General features: G+C 40.7%; 1 protein-coding gene across 6 annotated transcripts in view; it reads left to right on the top strand.

The window, feature by feature from the left end:
• chd9 (chromodomain helicase DNA binding protein 9) overlaps window positions 1-17,269 on the top strand; it is a 196,967-nt gene that overhangs the window by 57,223 nt on the left and 122,475 nt on the right. For 5 of the 6 annotated variants that reach the window (XM_078400385.1, XM_078400392.1, XM_078400386.1 and 2 more), the window contains exon 2: window positions 3,779-5,478. In XM_078400385.1, the coding sequence (XP_078256511.1) occupies window positions 3,955-5,478 (1,524 nt within the window). In that variant the 5' untranslated portion in view covers window positions 3,779-3,954. The remainder of the gene's footprint in view (window positions 1-3,778; window positions 5,479-17,269) is intronic. The other variant, XM_078400388.1, reaches the window with a different exon arrangement.

Raw genomic sequence — 17,269 nt, 5'->3', positions numbered from 1 at the left:
CCAGAAGAAACCCACATAATCACAGGGAGAACGTGTAAATTCCACGCACAACACTGAGGCAAGGTTCGAACTTGGGTCTCTGGTGCTAAGAGGCGGCGGCTCTACCATCTGCCCGCTGTGCCACCCTTTTACAAGGCAAATTTCTTTTCAATAGACAACAGACGCAGGAGTAGGCCATTCGGCCCTTCGAGCGAGCAACACCATTCAATGTGATCATGGCTGATCAATCTCAATCAGTACCCCGTTCCAGCCTTCTCCCCATACCCACTGACTCCGCTATCCTTAAGAGCTCTTTCTAGCTCTCTCTTGAATGCATTCAGAGAATTGGCCTCCACTGCCTTCTGAGGCAGAGAATTCCACAGATTTACAACTCTCTGACTGAAAAAGTTTTTCCTCATCTCCGTTCTAAATGGCCTACCCCTTATTCTTAAACTTTGGCCCCTGGTTCTGGACTCCCCCAACATTGGGAACATGTTTCCTGCCTCTAACGTGTCCAACCCCTTAATAATCATGTTTTGATAAGATCCCCTCTCATCCTTCTAAATTCCAGTGTATACAAGCCTAGTCGCTCCAGTCTTTCAACATATGACAGTCCCGCCCTTCCGGGAATTAATCTAGTAAACCTAGGCTGCACGCCCTCAATAGCAAGAATATCCTTCCTCAAATTTGGAGACCAAAACTGCACACAGGTGCGGTCTCACTAGGGCCCTGTACAACTGCAGAAGGACCTCTTTGCTCCTATACTCAACTCCTCTTGTTATGAAGGCCAACATTCCATTGGCTTTCTTCACTGCCTGTTGTACCTGCATGCTTCCTTTCAGTGACTGATGCACTAAGACACCCAGATCACGTTGTACGTCTCCTTTTCCTAACTTGACACCATTCAGATAATAATCTGCCTTCCTATTCTTACCACCAAAGTGGATAACCTCACACTTATCTACATTAAACTGCATCTGCCATGCATCCGCCCACTCACACAACCTGTCCAAGTCACCCTGCAACCTCATAGCATCTTCCTCACAGTTCACACTGCCACCTAGCTTTGTATCATCGGCAAATTTGCTAATGGTACTTTTAATCCCTTCATCCAAGTCATTGATGTATATTGTAAATAGCTGCGGTCCCAACACCGAGCCTTGCGGTACCCCACTAGTCACTGCCTGCCATTCTGAAAAGGACCCATTTATCCCCACTCTTTGCTTTCTGTCTGTCAACCAACTTTCTATCCATGTCAGTACCCTACCTCCAATACCATGTGCTCTAATTTTGCCAACCAATCTCCTATGTGGGACCTTGTCGAAGGCTTTCAGAAAGTCGAGGTACACCACATCCACCGGCTCTCCCCTGTCAATTTTATTTAGTTATATCCTCAAAGTTCCAGAAGATTAGTCAAGCATGATTTCCCCTTCGTAAATCCATGCTGACTCAGAACGATCCTGTTACTGCTATCCAAATGCTCTGCAATTTTGTCTTTTATAATTGACTCCAGCATCTTCCCCACCACTGATGTCAGACTAACTGGTCTATAATTTCCCGTTTTCTCTCTCCCTCCTTTCTTAAAAAGTGGGATAACATTAGCTACCCTCCAATCCACAGAAACTGATCCTGAATCTATAGAACATTGGAAAATGATCACCAATGTGTCCACGATTTCTGGAGCCACCTCCTTAAGTACCCTGGGATACAGACCATCAGGCCCTGGGGATTTATCAGTCCCATCAGTCTACCCAACGCCATTTCCTGCCTAATGTGAATTTCCTTCAGTTCCTCCATCACCCTAGGATCTCTGGCCACTAGAACATCTGGGAGATTGTTTGTATCTTCCTTAGTGAAGATACAAACTTTGGGTTTCAATCTTTGACGCTTGTAAATCTGCTGACATTTGAAGGATATGATTAAATTGGCAGCTATGGTTAGTACTTTTGGCAAATCAACAATCATCAAGTTTCTGTTGACTTGATGTGTGGAGTATGCAACGCATAAAAATCAAGCAATAGAAATAAAGGTAAATAGAGAAACATGGGAAAATCAAATGTGACAGGAGGAAGTGCTTGAAATACACAATGTGTTTGAGGATTTGTAAAGAAAAAACTATTCATATTTAGAGTCAAAGAGAGTCATAGAGTGATACAGTATGGAAACAGGCCCTTCGGCTCAACTCTCCCACACCGCCAACAATGTCCCAGCTACACTAGTCCCACCTGCCTGCGCTTGGTCCATATCCCCCCAAACCTGTCCTATCCATGTACATGTCTAACTGTTTCTTAAACTATGGGATAGTACCAGCCTCAACTACCACCTCTGGCAGCTTGTTCCATATACCCACCATCCTCTGTGTGAAACAGTTACCCCTCGGATTCCTATTAAATCTTTTCCCCTTCACCTTGAACCTATGTCTTCTGATCCTCGATTCCCCTTCACTGGGCAAGAGACACTATGCATCTACCTGATCTATTCCTCTCATGATTTTGTATACCTCTATAAGAACTCCCCTCATCCTCCTGCACTCCATGGAATAGAGACCCAGCCTACTCAACCTCTCCCTATAGCTCACACCCTTTAGTCCTGGCAATATCCTTGTAAATCTTTTCTGAACCCTTTCAAGCTTGACAATATCTTTCCTATAACATCGTGCCCAGAACTGAACGCAATATTCTAAATGCGGTCTCACCAACATATTGTACAACTGCAACATGACCTCCCAACTTCTATACTCAATACTGATTGATGAAGGCCAAAGTGCCAAAAGCCTTTTTGACCACCTTAATCTACCTGCGACTTGAGCTTTGTAGAATTTTTAAGAGCTAGATGTTTGTGCCCAGATTGTTAATCTCTCCTGCTTTTAAGCTTGCAGTATATCTGTTGTGCGTGCTCAACATTCTTTTCATTTACAAAAAAGATTATTCTTTGATTTTTTTTTTAGAGATACAGCAGGGAAACAGGCTCTTTGGCCTACCGAGTCCGCACCGACCAACATTCACCCATAAACTAATTCTATCCTACACAATTTAAAGAAGCCAATTAACCTACAAATCTGCACATCTTTGGAATGTGGGAGGAAACCCATGTGTTCACAGGGTGATCGTACAAACTCTTTACAGACAGCACCCATAGTTAGGATCAAACCCAGTTCTCTGGTGCTGTAAGGTAGTAATCTACAGCTGTGCCACTGTGCCGCCATTTATCTGGACAAGTTATATTTACTTTTATATTTTATTTGCATGGAACTATATCATCCACTTATATGACTACACATAAATATTTGTGTTATCTCAATTCAGATCAAGGAAATTGGGTTAATTCGCAAGGTTTCATTGCAGTGCTCAAATGCTATTTCCATGTGTGTCTGAATATTGTGTGTGCAACATATGATGGGTAACTAAACATTTACTCGCATACTTGCAGGTAAACTGGTTCAATAGCATCTGTGGAGGAACAAATGGATTGATCTAAAAATATTAAATCTCTACTGCAACGTTGCCTAGCCAGCTGGGCATTTTCCCCATTTTCTGTCGATTCATATATCCAGTATTTATAATATTTTACATTTGAGGATAAACTTCTGCTGATCTTGACTGATGCTTTGTGGTGAAGGTGGGAATGTAATATGGCTGATGTAGGGACAGTTCTGGGGCATGATGGGTGTATTGAAGTAATTCAGTCATGTGGATGAAGTGACAACCTGTTTGGTTGATGCCAATGTGCTTGTGCGGTATAAAAGAAAACAGCATGTTATCAAGTGCATTGTTTAATTTATGTTTTCTTTATTTTTAAGGAACTTTCTAGGTGCTGCTTTACAGAGGTGCCTTCATGACGTAAGTGGATAGAAAGTGACATGCAATGGATTAATTATTGAATGGTTTAAAAAGTATCACTACCCACTGCAGAACAGCTGAAGTGAGCGCACTTGGAACAACGTGTTGATTACTGCCGAGCAATAAATGCATCAAGATGACTGATCCCATCATGGATTTTTTGGATGATGCCAATTTGTTTGGTGGAGGATTAGAAGGCTTAGCAGACGATGGGTTTGCACAACAAGGACCAGTTTCGTTGGTTGATGAGCTAAACTTGAGTGCAGATTTTGAACCTTTGCAAGTTGAGCCATTACATCATGTTCCAGAGACACAGGCACCAGAAAAACCTAATTTTGAACAGTTACAGACATTTGATTCAATAAAACTTCATCAATTGAACCAGCCATTTAATTTAGTGGGCAGCAGTAATGAGTCTAATGTACTGTCCCCACATTCCCAATTTAATTGTTCACCTGATCATCAAAATCAGACAAATGGGCTGTTTCCTTCTGCCCATAATGAGAATAGTGCACAGTCGTTTGTCGATGGAAGTCCAATGTGGGGTCACCAAAGCCCCATTTCAAATCAGAATGGATCACCATTCCATACCTTGCAAGGCCATTCGCAGTCCATACAGCAGATGACCCCCTTTTTAACGCACCATGACTTTGCTCTGCATCAGTCAAACCCACAACAGCAGCAACCTGCATCGGTGCAGCCTCAGCAGGGTATAAATCATTTCACTACAGGACAGAAAACTCTAAATCAAGGCAGTCAGTTCATGGGTATCCATGGATCAGCTTCACCTCACATGAATCGCATTGGTCAACCAACTACAACTGTTAGTTCATCCATTCAGCACCCTGTTACAGTGCAACAGTTTAACCAACCAGCCGCCACTGTGAATCCCGTGCATCCTATTAGATTCACTGGTAGTGCCAGTCATGGTGGCGTGCATCAGAATGTCAGCTTTTCAAGTTCTTCGCGAGAAATGACCACTTGTTCCATCAACAATTCAAACCAGTTTACCCCTCAGTATTCCTATCCTAACAACAACCTAGCTAATGGCAACAATCTGACATCTACCACAATACTTTCTACTCATCAGGCAACCCAGGGCATGACTTGTTTCCCTGGGAGTGATGCATTCACGGTGCCAGCAGGGTCCAACCAGGAATCAGTACATCATGTGCTTAGTCCCAACAGTCCTGCTAAGCAAAAGGTACTGCAGCCTATGCATTCTGTACACACTCAGGGAAATTTCAGTCCATCAAGTATGTCCTCTGTTCCAACTGATGTGTCAATAACAACCAGCTCAGTGTCCAAGGTGAAAATTTCTATTGCATCAGCCCAAAGGAAACTGATTGGGATTTCATCTCCACAGTGCCAGCCACATCCCTTGACCAGGGTGGATACAGAGGATGTTTTTCAAGACCAGCAGTTAACATCTTTTGGGAACTCTGGGCAAGGCCAGGGAGATTTAACCCCTATTCCAAGGCCAATGGTTCCCCAACAGGTGAAACAGCATTCAAACATGCAACAGGAGATGGTTATCCAGCATCAGTTGCATCAAGAACCAGCAGCAGCCAGTCGCGTCCCTTCTCAACATTGGCAAGCATCAATAACTAACCAACATCTGCCGACAAAAGGATCTATGCAGTTGACCTTGCAACGGCAGGTTTGTTCTTAAACTCTTTTCCATTTTGGGTTATGTTTTGAGACACTATTTTCAGTTGCCATTGTGATTGTACTACAGTTAAATTTCGAATGCAATTGTTAGAAATGTTAAATTGTTGCTGAAGTGGGTTTTATCCTGCTGCATTACCTTAAGAACCCAATTGGGTTGTGCTTGTTTAAGTTCAGATTTTTTGCTCCCAAAGTTGCTGCAAGTGTGAGGTGATTGACTATGAGACAAAGGCATCGGACACTTTGGAGAGCAGAGGGACATTGTGCATCATTTTAACCTTTGTGATTAATGGATTGAGAAATAAACGCAGGATGTGAGAGGGCAGTGAAATAGAATGGCTGAATTCGATGGCAAATTGGATACAGAAGGAGAATTGCAAGATGGGGAAAATATTGAATTAAGTGTGGGGAAAACGACAGAAGAAAAGCATTCAACTTTTAAAGCTTGCAACGAAATTGAAATCTGAAGGAATCGGTGTATACGGTTTCCGCTTTCTGGGCGAGAACCTATTTGGCACACATTAACAATTATCACCTTGTTAAAAGGGTACTTGTACTATAAATAGACTTAACTTTCCACGGCATGTTTAATGAGCAATTAATGTACAAATGCAGCAGCAACATGAAGGTGAAGGGCGAGGTGAGGCTTTAGCAAAGCCAACAGTGGACGCATGCACATTGGCTAGCAATTTGATGTTATCTACAATTTTGGATTACCTTTATGCTACTTGATTTGCTATTGATGCTATTTGATTTGCATATTAGTGCTTAAGTATGATCAGATTTGAGGGTGTTGAAATGTAAAATAACAAGTAAATTGGGAAGTTTAATGATTCTTTTGTGTGAATTGTACATTTCAAGTCTTGGCTGCCAGACTAAATAAAGGTTGGTGTACTATTGTTGCGACATTGTTAATGTTAAATTTGAAGAAATAAGTTTAGTTTCCTGTGGATTTATTCTGGAGAACAATTTAATTAAAGCATTGAATACCTGAAATGCCTTTTCCAATCTTTTAAGCATAGTCTGGAGAAGTAAGAATACTTATTTCCTTAAATTTTGTGGATAATGGTGGTTGCGTTGGAGTTGCACCTGAAGTGAGTGTGGCTGACACTGTTAAGAAATGTTTTGCCTTTATTATATATTATTCCTCTGAAATTGTGGAATAAACCTCGAAAAATGTGGCCTAATTGCAGGCAAGATGGACAAAATTGTAAACTAAAACCGTTGCTTTCTGCTGTGGTAACTGATTTCTTGCTTGGTTGACTTAAGCAAGAGCACTGGGAGCAAGTCCTTCCAAAATGATGGGTGTGCTAATCCAGCGATTGCAGAAGATGATATTGTGAACTCCACTATTTCCACAGTTTAAGTAGGACAGCGTGCTTTGGTAAAGTGCAAAACAGATTGGGAACCAAATTTAGATTTTTAAATTTGAACTAATTAACCTGACAGCTCTGGGTTAGATCTCAAATTATTTTATTGCCCCATAAAGTTTTTGTGTTTTTCACTCGCGGCATGCAGATAGATGGTTGTATTTAACATTTGTCCCATTAAGAGTCAACCACTTTAATCTGGGATCACGTTTAGTCCAAAATAGCTAAGGAGTATATGTGTAGGAAGGGACGGCAGAAGCTGGTTTAAACCAAAGATAGACACAAAAAGCTGGAGTCACTCAGCGGGACAGGCAGCATCTATGGAGAGAAGGAATGGGTGGCATTTTGGGTCGAGACCCTTCTTTGGATAGATTTCCTTCTCTAAAAGACATCAGTGAACCAGATGTTTTTCATGATAATCCAGTGGTTTTGTGATTACCAACACTGAGACCAGCTTTTTTTTTCCCTATTCCAGATTTATTTAGTCACTTTAATGACTCCAGCTGTCTTGGTGGGAATCAAACTTGCTTATCCACATCAATGGTTCGGAACTCTGATTGCTAAACCAGTAATATCCAGTATACGTTTGCAATTTAACATTGTAATAAAATGTACTGCAGATGCTGGTTTATGTAGATGTACTGCAGATGCTGGAAAAAATGGATAGGTGACGTTTTAGGTCGGGACCCATGATTGCAGGGGAGCGGAATTGGAAGCAAGGAAAGGCCACGACAAAATCAGGGCCGGCAACAGATGGCATCAGGCAGGGTGGTTCCGATAGACTGATTGTTGATTAGGGATGGTGTGGTCCCAAAAGATATAAATCGTTGTGAACCACGGAACTGGCTAACTGTCTTTTACTGGAGCAAGGGGGAGAGGAGAGGAGAGTGCTTGCATAGGTTTACAAAAATTAGAGAATTCAACATTCATACTGCTGGGGTTTAATTTACCCAAATGAAATTAGGAGGTGTTTTTCCTCCAATTTGCTCATGGTCTCACTCTGGCAATGGAAGAGGCCTTGGACAGAAAGGTCAGTGTGGGAATGGGAAGGGAAGTTGAAATAGTTAGCAATTGGGAGATGCAGCCTAAGAGTTCAGTAAAACAGTCACCGAGTCTACGATTGGTGTCGCTAATGTACAGGAGGCCTCATCGGATGCAGTAGACAAGTTTAGAGGAGGTGCATGTGAACCTCTGTCTCACCTAACGGATTGTCGAGAGAGGAGGTATACTGGCAGGTGTTGCATCTGCTGTAGCAGGGAAAGTAACGCAACATTGCAAGTTGGCACCACTATTATTATTTAATCTATCAATAAATGTGAATAGATTATAAATCATTCTCATCATGAACACTGAAACGTTCATTTAATTAAATTTGAAACTTTATCTTTGCAGAGAAAGAAATTCTATCCATGGTGTCAATGGTGTGTTTTTATTTTAATTTTGGGAAGATCTGTCTTTCTCGTCTGTGTTATTTTTTCTACTTTCTGCTCCAGCTATGTCTCTGATCAAAAATAGTTTTCTTGGTGCACGCTTATTGAGCAAAACTAAAGTAACTCTACTCTTTGGTCTTTTGCAAACATTTTTTACTCTTTTGACTTGTGTAATATTCAGGTTACTGTCATCCAGTTCAAGAACAAATTATGCAGATAATAAACAGAAGCATGTCTTATCAATTTTGAAATTCCTACACTTTGCTGATTTTTGTAGTGTGCTGAAAAAATGCATTAATTTTAAAGAAAGTGTCTTCAGGAAAAGGGAGAGCTGCAACTGCTCAGTGATATTTGTAATGACAACCTTTTGGTTAAATATAGGATGCTTCTGGAATATTGTTACAGCATAAAATTAAAATTATTTTTGACTTGGTCAAAGATAGTCAAAGTTTGAAGTGCACATGCACAAACGTGCATCAAATAAAAATTCCTTTTGACTTGGTCAAAGGTAGTCAAAGTGTGAAATGCACACACCCATATGTGCACAATCATAATTGTGAGATTAATTTTAACGATGATATTCCGACTCAGAAACTTCCCAATTAAACAGAAATGATTGCAATGTTTGATAAGAACAAAGCTAGTTCATCTCTATTTGATTGGCTCAATATTTTAGAGGTTATGTACCTTGGTAGCCAAAGGGTGGGAAACATGACTGAATTCTGTTTGCAAATCAGTGGAACACTGGCTTTTGGAAGATGGATGTGATCAGGTTAGGCTCTGCTTTGATTTACAGATTGCCAAGAAAAAGTCCAGCAGGGAATCAATGCCTTTATAAAGTATAGGAGGTAATTAATGATGGCATATAAATGAACAAAACTGTTCAGAGGAGTTATCTCTTTGAATTGAGCTCCAAATATGACCTTGTTGGCGTTAAAACATCTATTGTAAGAAAATAACTGCAGATGCTGGTACAAATCGAAGGTATTTATTCACAAAATGCTGGAGTAACTCAGCAGGTCAGGCATCATCATTCAGACTGAAGAAGGGTCTCGACCCGAAATGTCACCCATTCCTTCTCTCCTGAGATGCTGCCTGACCTGCTGAGTTACTCCAGCATTTTGTGAATAAAAGACATCTATTGTAATTGTCAAATTGTGATGACAAGATGGCTCTTGGCACATCAAAACTAAGTGGACCTGCAGTTTTACTAGTACAAGATCATTTGGCATCGGTTCAGACTTGTTTGCCAAGATGCCCCAATTTACCCTTACTCATTGGCCAGAGTTCCTCATCAAATAGGTCATGCATTTATTCAGACACATACCTTTTGATTGGAACACATTTGAACTCTGGTAAATGCATAACTTGTTTGATAGACTTTACGCCACAACATTTACCATTAGAACATTTTATTTTGCAGTTTAATTTCAATGAAAGAATTTTAACAAAAGATGTCATGTAAATGAAACTTTTGGCTATGGTTCAATCTTTTTTCAAGCTTGGTTTGCCAGTAGAGTAAATTACCAGGTTTAGTGGCAGAGTAGAGACAAGTACTTGGGTCTCACTCCTGTGTGACCTGATCGTAAGAAATTTAGTGCTGCTGTCCTGGATGAAATTTGCCTCTAAATTAGCAATGTTTGGAATTAAAGATAAAGGATGAGATTTGTAAAGCTTAAGTTGGTTTTGAAAGAGTGCGTCTTGGGAATCCAGTTGCCTGAAATGTTTGCTTAATCATGTGTGTCATGAGGTGAGAGTATCCTTTTGTCCCTTTGGTTAAGAGAGGTTTTATTTGGAGACGTTATTTAGTTTGCATTAAAGATCTGGTTTTGATTGGTGTAATTCTGTTTTGACCCGTTAATGTGGTTTGGATTATCAAGAATTATTCACGCACTTTTTGGAGAAGTACCATGCACCGAATCTTGAAGTTTTGTACAATTTTTATGCCTAAAGAAAAAATTTAAAGTTTGATTTGTGGGACTTAAAGACTGTTTTATATTTTCTCAGTGTTACTGTTGGTCTTTATCTCAACCGCACTATTGGTTGCTTTGTAATATGTTGTCTGGATTCCAAGATCTGGAAATTGTTCCCTGAATCTCCCCTCTATTCTCCTTGTTGTAATGTTTTCTTTTAACACTCTTGTATCAACGCTTCCTTAAATGCTGGCATGGGAATTTCTAATGGAAAGCATTGAGTAAGCTGTTTTGTTTTAATTACATTCCTGGCATGGCAACCTTTGGTTTGTATGATGGTGAAACTCCTGTTCTCAAACCAATTTTATTTTACTGCTTTCCAAACTACCCAGTCATTTACTATTTAGCTATATAGCATGGAAGCTTTATATAAAAAGGAAATTGGTATGCAAAAATTCAAACCAATAAATGGTTTGTGCTTACTGCATCATTATCCCTGTCCTCTAATTCCAATTCATCTGCAGCCAGCATGTAGTAATTACTTCCCAATTTGGTGGTTAGTAGTGCCTGCCAGTATACACCTGGGGCACAAATCCTTCTCTGTTAATCAAATTAAATTAATTAGGGAACTGATCAGAATAATGGATGATGATTATGATGTGGTATATCTTGACGGTAGAGTCAAAATGCTGGAGTAACTCAGCGGGACGGGCAGCATCTCTGGAGAGAAGGAATGGGTGATGGGTCGAGACCCTTCTTCAGACTGATGTCAAGGGAGTGGGCAGTATAGAGATAAAATGTAGTCAGCGACAGTAAGACTGGTGGGAAAACTGGGAAGGGAGAGGGGATGGAGAGAGAGGGAAAGCAAGGGCTACTTGAAGTTAGAGAAGTCAATGTTCATACTGTTGTGTATATTTTGACTGCAGACATGTATTATGTCCCAAGTATCCATGCATAGCGACAAGTGGTCTTCCTTTATCTAGCACCTTCGTACTACTGGGCTCTGTTAAGCTGATATGAAAGTTGATGTTGATTGACTATGCCATGTAGGAAGAAATTGTGTGCAGGAAACTTCCATTTCAAAGCATGCAATGTCTGGTTCTTTATGGTAGCCCCAAAAGAAGATGTAAACATTGCATGGCAGCACAGAATACCGCAGGAGGTCCTTTTTCCCTGTGGCTATCAAACCATACAACTTCTCTCCCTTCTGTCATCGGATAGAATGACTCCCCTTCCTTCCCCCCCCCCCCCCTCCCAATCTTTGCACATCCCCAATCCTGGAATTTAAACTCGTCACTTTAATTTCATGTATCTTGTGTTTTATGACTGTTGGCAGACTAATCTCCCTCCTGGGATAAATAAAATTATATAGTTTTGTATCGTACTCCATTATCCCCACCACCCCACCAATCACCTTGCAATCGAATTAGAGTGGACGCACACATAGTCCTCCATCACGAGACAGCTGGAGGGGGGGGGGGGAGGGATGGGGGTGTAATAGTACCACTATTGTTCAGTGTTGTGAAGGGGGGGGGGGGGAGTCAGTCTCATTCTCCCTCACGACAGAAGGGGGAGGAGTTGTAAAGTTTGATAGCCACGGGGAAGAAGGATCTCCTGTGGTGTTCTGTCCTGCAATAAATAATTATTTTGTTAACATAAAAGATAATATGGTGACCATCACATGCAGGAGTATATGTGCATAAGGAGAAATTGAGTATGGATTTAACTGTAATGGAATCTTCTGACATGCCAATACAAGTTTTCATTAGGAAGTGTCTCTGGACTGTCCAATTCAGTATGCAAGGCATCGGGGTTGGAGTAACACTTCTTTAAAAACGGGCTCGTCGCCCAGTAAAAATTCAATAATTAATCCATTATTGATGTATGCAACCTGCCATGTTTGAATGGTCCTTCCAATGGGGTCCTGGGGGAATGCTTCAGATTTCTTTTTAGTTCAATAGCAAGTTTGCTGGAATTAATTTAAGGTGTCTAGAAAAAAGAACATAGTTCTGAAAAAGCTATGTGTGTTCAATCCTCTGAAGATTGTCAAACCAAAAATCCCCAAGGAGTATCTTGATTAATATTAATATTATTTTGAAATTGTGTTGTGGTTACACTTGTACAGGTTGTTTTCCAAGCTCTCTGGTTTAGATTGTTTGTGGTGAAAGGAAAACAAAATGTGTTCTTTACATCTTAGGAAAAATTTGGGTGTTGTAGGAGACAAATGTATTTGTTGTAATTTTGGTTATCTGATGAATTCTCTTGTAAAATCTCTGTATTGTACTCAAATTAGCAGGATTGTTTTTGCCTTTCCAAATTCTGTATTCCATAACATTAGAATCTTTTTGTTAGTGTATGTTCAGTGTACAAGTTGGTGTGGAAGATCGATCTTTGCAGAAATCTGCCGAGCGGCTCTCTTCAAATCCCTTCTCCTTGGGGAAGCAATTTACTCTATTGTTCTTCTCCCTTAATTCACATAAAATACCTTAATCACAAGTATCTGTATTTGGGTGTGAGGGGGGGAAAAGAGCTGTCTGCTGCGATGCTAGACACAAAATGCTGGAGTAACTCAGCGGGACAGGCAGCATCTCTGAAGAGAAGGAATGGGTGATGTTTCGGGTCAAGACCCTTCACCAGCAGGCCTTTGCTATAAAAAATTCTATACTGTCTGCTGCGATGTTCAGCTTCTGGAGGCAAATCTGGCAAGCACCTTGAAAATATTTGTATAGACTCATTGTCACCTTTTCCACAGCCAACAATGGGCCATTGTGGGCTCCATCTTTCTTTGATCATCATTGCTGGCTTTGAATTGTTCTTTTCATACCTTTTTATTCATTTGTTCCTTGTACCTTTTCATACTAGTTTCCCTCTCCCCTGACTCTGTCTGAAGAAGGGTCAGGACCTGAAACGTACCCTATTCCTTTTCTTCAGAGATGTTGCCAGACCAGCTGCGTTACACCAGCATTTTGTGTCTATCTTCAGTGTAAACCAGCATCTGCAATTCCTTCCTACAGTTAGATTAATGTTGTCTGGGCCTTGAGACGTCCACTCAGGCTACTGTGGATATGGTTCAGGGAAATGCCATTTTAACCTGCCTGTTCCCTGTTTGTTCCCTTTTCCCTATCCATTTACTTCCACCACCCAGAAATGGCAAATACTCTAGGCCTGTACTTCAGGTTAACGTCTTGAGGCACGTTTTGTTACTTTAGCGCCCTTCCCACTCCCCATAAAAAGACTTGTCAACGACAGCTAGGTTCAGTGATGTATTCATTTATTTCACTGTGAAAATTAATCAATCTTGACATTAGCAAATATGTACTTTTTTTCTGACTTGGGGGGGTGGGGTGTTGATGTGTGATGGTTTTGTAATAGCTTCTAGAGCACGAAGAAAAGGCTTGGTAAAGTAAGAAACATCATTGTATATTTTGGACTGTTATGCACATGAAAGCCTGTAGAGAAGCTTTTGTTTTTTCAAACTGCTTCCCCACCTGACAGATGGTAAACTGAAAACTGTGACGCGAGCCTTTTAGCTTTAGTTCAGCTTTTGGCTGGTAATGATATATGACCTCGGTAAAACAGTGACACAAACAGCTGGCCCTGGACTGTGCACAGTCTATGCTTAGTGCAAAAGCTGTGTAGCTGACCAGATCCCTGTTGCATTTAGAAACCTCTAACGGCGGGGAGAGAGATTCTTAATTTTCCTATATTCAGTTATTTTGCTGTTTGATTAACTTAACTAGTTTTCAAATGATGGTTTTTTTCTTTTAACTCTCCGTAGGCTGAATCTCATTCAGGAAATAATTTGCATAATGGATATCAGTAACATCATTCAATTGCTTAGCCCATCATGGGGGCAATGTGTTTGGTGCGGCAGTCTTCACTGTTAATTATGTTGGAAGGAACTGCAGATGCTGGTTTAGGCCGAAGATAGACGCAAAGTGCTGGTGTAACTCACCGGGTCAGGCAGCAATTTGGAGAAAAAGGATGGGTGACGTTTCGGCTCGTAACCCTTCTTAAGAAGAGTTCCCACCTGAAACGTCACCCATCCTTTTTCTCCAGAGATGCTGCCTGACTCGTTAAGTTACTCCAGCACTTTGTGTCTATCTTCACTGTTAATTGGTTGTATTGTCTGTTTGCTTGTGTTCGTGATGAGGTTATGTTGGGGGGGGGGGGGGAAGAGAAGAAAGTGGGTAATTTTCTATTCGCTAATATTGAGTGATAGGATTTATGAAAAATCTGTGGTTAATTATTTTGTTTATTGTCATATCTGAAAAATGACTTCCGCAGACGAGTGGTTGACAACTGTAGCAGGAGCGAACACGAGGTTAATGGGTCTTGAGTGGAAAATGGATTGGAAAAATATGTTGCCATATCTCATGACCAGTTCTGTACTGGGTTTACAGTGATGTAGTTGTCACTGCTGCCCTTTGGTTTGAGGTATGTGTGGAGTTTGCACCTTCTCCCTGTGACCGTGTGGATTTCTACCAGCTGCTCCGGTTTCCTTCCATGTCCCACATGACTGGTGTAAATTATTCCTTGCCGTGGGCAACTGGCAAAAAAGGTTCATTAATGAGTATGTGGGAGAGAATAAATTGCTAAAGGAAATGAGTGGGAGAATGAGACTGATGGAATTGTAAAAGACTGAATTATGTACTTTGATCCTCTGTTGAATGAATTTAGGTTTGAAGAGCATTAGGTGGTATTTACTCACCTGTCTACCCTGTCAGCCACTTCTTATCCCATTTGTGGAAGAGTCTGCAGTCAGCATGATTAGCCACCTTCGATCCTGCAAAACTGGAGTGGAAGCAAACCCTTCTCAAGCATTCGGAGATTAAATGGTTTCTAGTGCTGCGATATGTACAGAGATGGCTGATTAGATCAATATGGACTTGAAGGTTCTTTTCCCACAGATGACAGAACTGTAGTGCTACTTGATTTTAAAAGATCCTCACTTTCCTCTTTACTTCCTCCATTCTAGCTTTTGTATATAAAACATAGGACATAGAACAGTGCACCATGGGAACAGGCCATTCAGCTATAATGTCCATGCTGAGCGTGATGCCAAGTTACACTAATCTCTGCCTGCACTTGAATCATATCAAGTCTTCCCTCAACATCTGCTGCTCCAGTGAAAACGATACATGTTTGTCCAAACTCTACTTGCAGCTAATGTTCTCTAATCCAGGCAGCATTCTAGTAAACCTCTCCTCTACTCTTTCCAAGGCCTCCACATCTTTCCTGTAATGGAGCAACCAGAACTGTGCACAACACTCCAAATGCAGCCTAATCAAGTTGAAACATGACTTCCTGATTCATACACTCAACACCCTGATCAATGAAGGCAAGTATGCCACACACCACCTTTTCCACTCTAACTACTTGTGTTGCTACTTTCAGGGAGCTTTGTACTTGGACCCCAAGATCCCAATGTACATCTATGCTGTTAAGAGTCTTGCTATTAACTATAAAGTTTTCCCCTTACAATCAACCTCCCAAAATGCAACACCTCACACTTGCTTGGATTAAACTCGATTACAAGCAAGTACCACTTTTTATAGGGGTATGTCAAACAAGACGTTCCATTGCTTGCTGTCCCCAGTGGGTTGTGCCAATGTTGACATTTTTCAGGGATGTTCTGAGTCTTTGAAAACCGTTCTTTGTCCACCACGTGCTTGTTTACCCTCGGTCAGCCCTCCATAAAGTAGCTGCTTTGGTCCATAAGATGAGCATCTAAATAATGCAGAAAATCGAAGATTCCTGTTCATTTCTGTCATTCATTGTAAAGTTACTTATTTTCCAAGTCTTGAGTAAGTTCGATGTAGATTTATTTTTTATCTTGAATGGAAATGTAAGGCTAGGCAAGTTTATTTATTTAGCACATTTCAGCAACAAGGTAATTCAAAGTGCTTTAAATAAAACATTAAAGCAGAATTAGAAGCAATTAAAGAGAATAGAAAATAAAAACAAGCTAAAATGGAATAAGATAGGTATAAAATACAAGAATAAAAGTTACAGTGCAGTGTAAGAAATGAATAATTATTTGATTTAATAAAAGGCAGTGTTGGCCTCGATTTAAAAGAACAGAGTTGCAGCGGACCTGCAGTTTTCTGGGAGTTTCTTCCATATATGTGGTGCATAAAAACTAAACGCTGCTTCTCCATGTTTAGTTCTGACTCTGGGGACAGAAAGCAGACCTGTCCCAGACAACCTGAGAGTTCTGGATGGTTCATAATGTAGCAGAAGATCAGAAATGTATTTTGGCCCTAAACCATAAACCAACGGTGGTATTTTGAAATCAATTCTTTGACAGACTGGAAGGCAGTGTAAAGACCTCAGAACTAGAGTGAGGTGATCCACTTGGTCTTCGTGAAGGCTCGAGCAGCAGCCTTCTGAATCAGCTGCAGCTGTTAGTCAAGTCTACTGAAGATAAATGCATGGACATGTTTTTCCAAATCCTGCTGAGCCATAAGTCCTTTAACCCATGATATATTCTTAAGGTGATAATTGGCTGACTTTGTAATTGTCTTAATGTGGCTGTTGAAATTCAGGTCTGAATCCATGACTACACCAAGATTTCTGGCTTGCATAAATATTTTCCAGACTGAAGAGAAAACTACAAACTTGCACTGTGTGAAACAACTATTTTAAAGTGCAGAATTGAATGATTTCTGGTACGATGAGTAACATTCGTATGAAGTGTTTTTATCTTTTGACCTCTGATCTTTCGACTTGTTCAAAATGTGTTTTTGCTGCCTTAGTGCTGATGCTGTAAATATCCTGTTGTCGAGCAGTAAACAGGCCCGTGGGATTGTATTTCTCAGACGTAAATCCTTGTGGGGAACTATTGTCATTTGAAACAAGATTACAGTGTGAGAATGGTGTGCAATAGGTACCCTGATTATTTTTGCTGTGAATTTCCATTCAATGTATCAGTTTGAACCGGTAATTTTACCTTGAAATGTCAAGAATTTGATTTTCCTTATTTGAATGCACCAGCTCATGAGAGCTTGTCTACTTTCAGATACACTGTGTTTCAGTGAAAACAGCAGTAAAGATGGATAGGGGTGATC

The sequence above is a fragment of the Rhinoraja longicauda genome, chromosome 6 (assembly GCF_053455715.1).
Source record: "Rhinoraja longicauda isolate Sanriku21f chromosome 6, sRhiLon1.1, whole genome shotgun sequence".
Classification (NCBI taxonomy): domain Eukaryota; kingdom Metazoa; phylum Chordata; class Chondrichthyes; order Rajiformes; family Arhynchobatidae; genus Rhinoraja; species Rhinoraja longicauda.
This window is presented reverse-complemented; position numbering and strand designations above follow the sequence as displayed.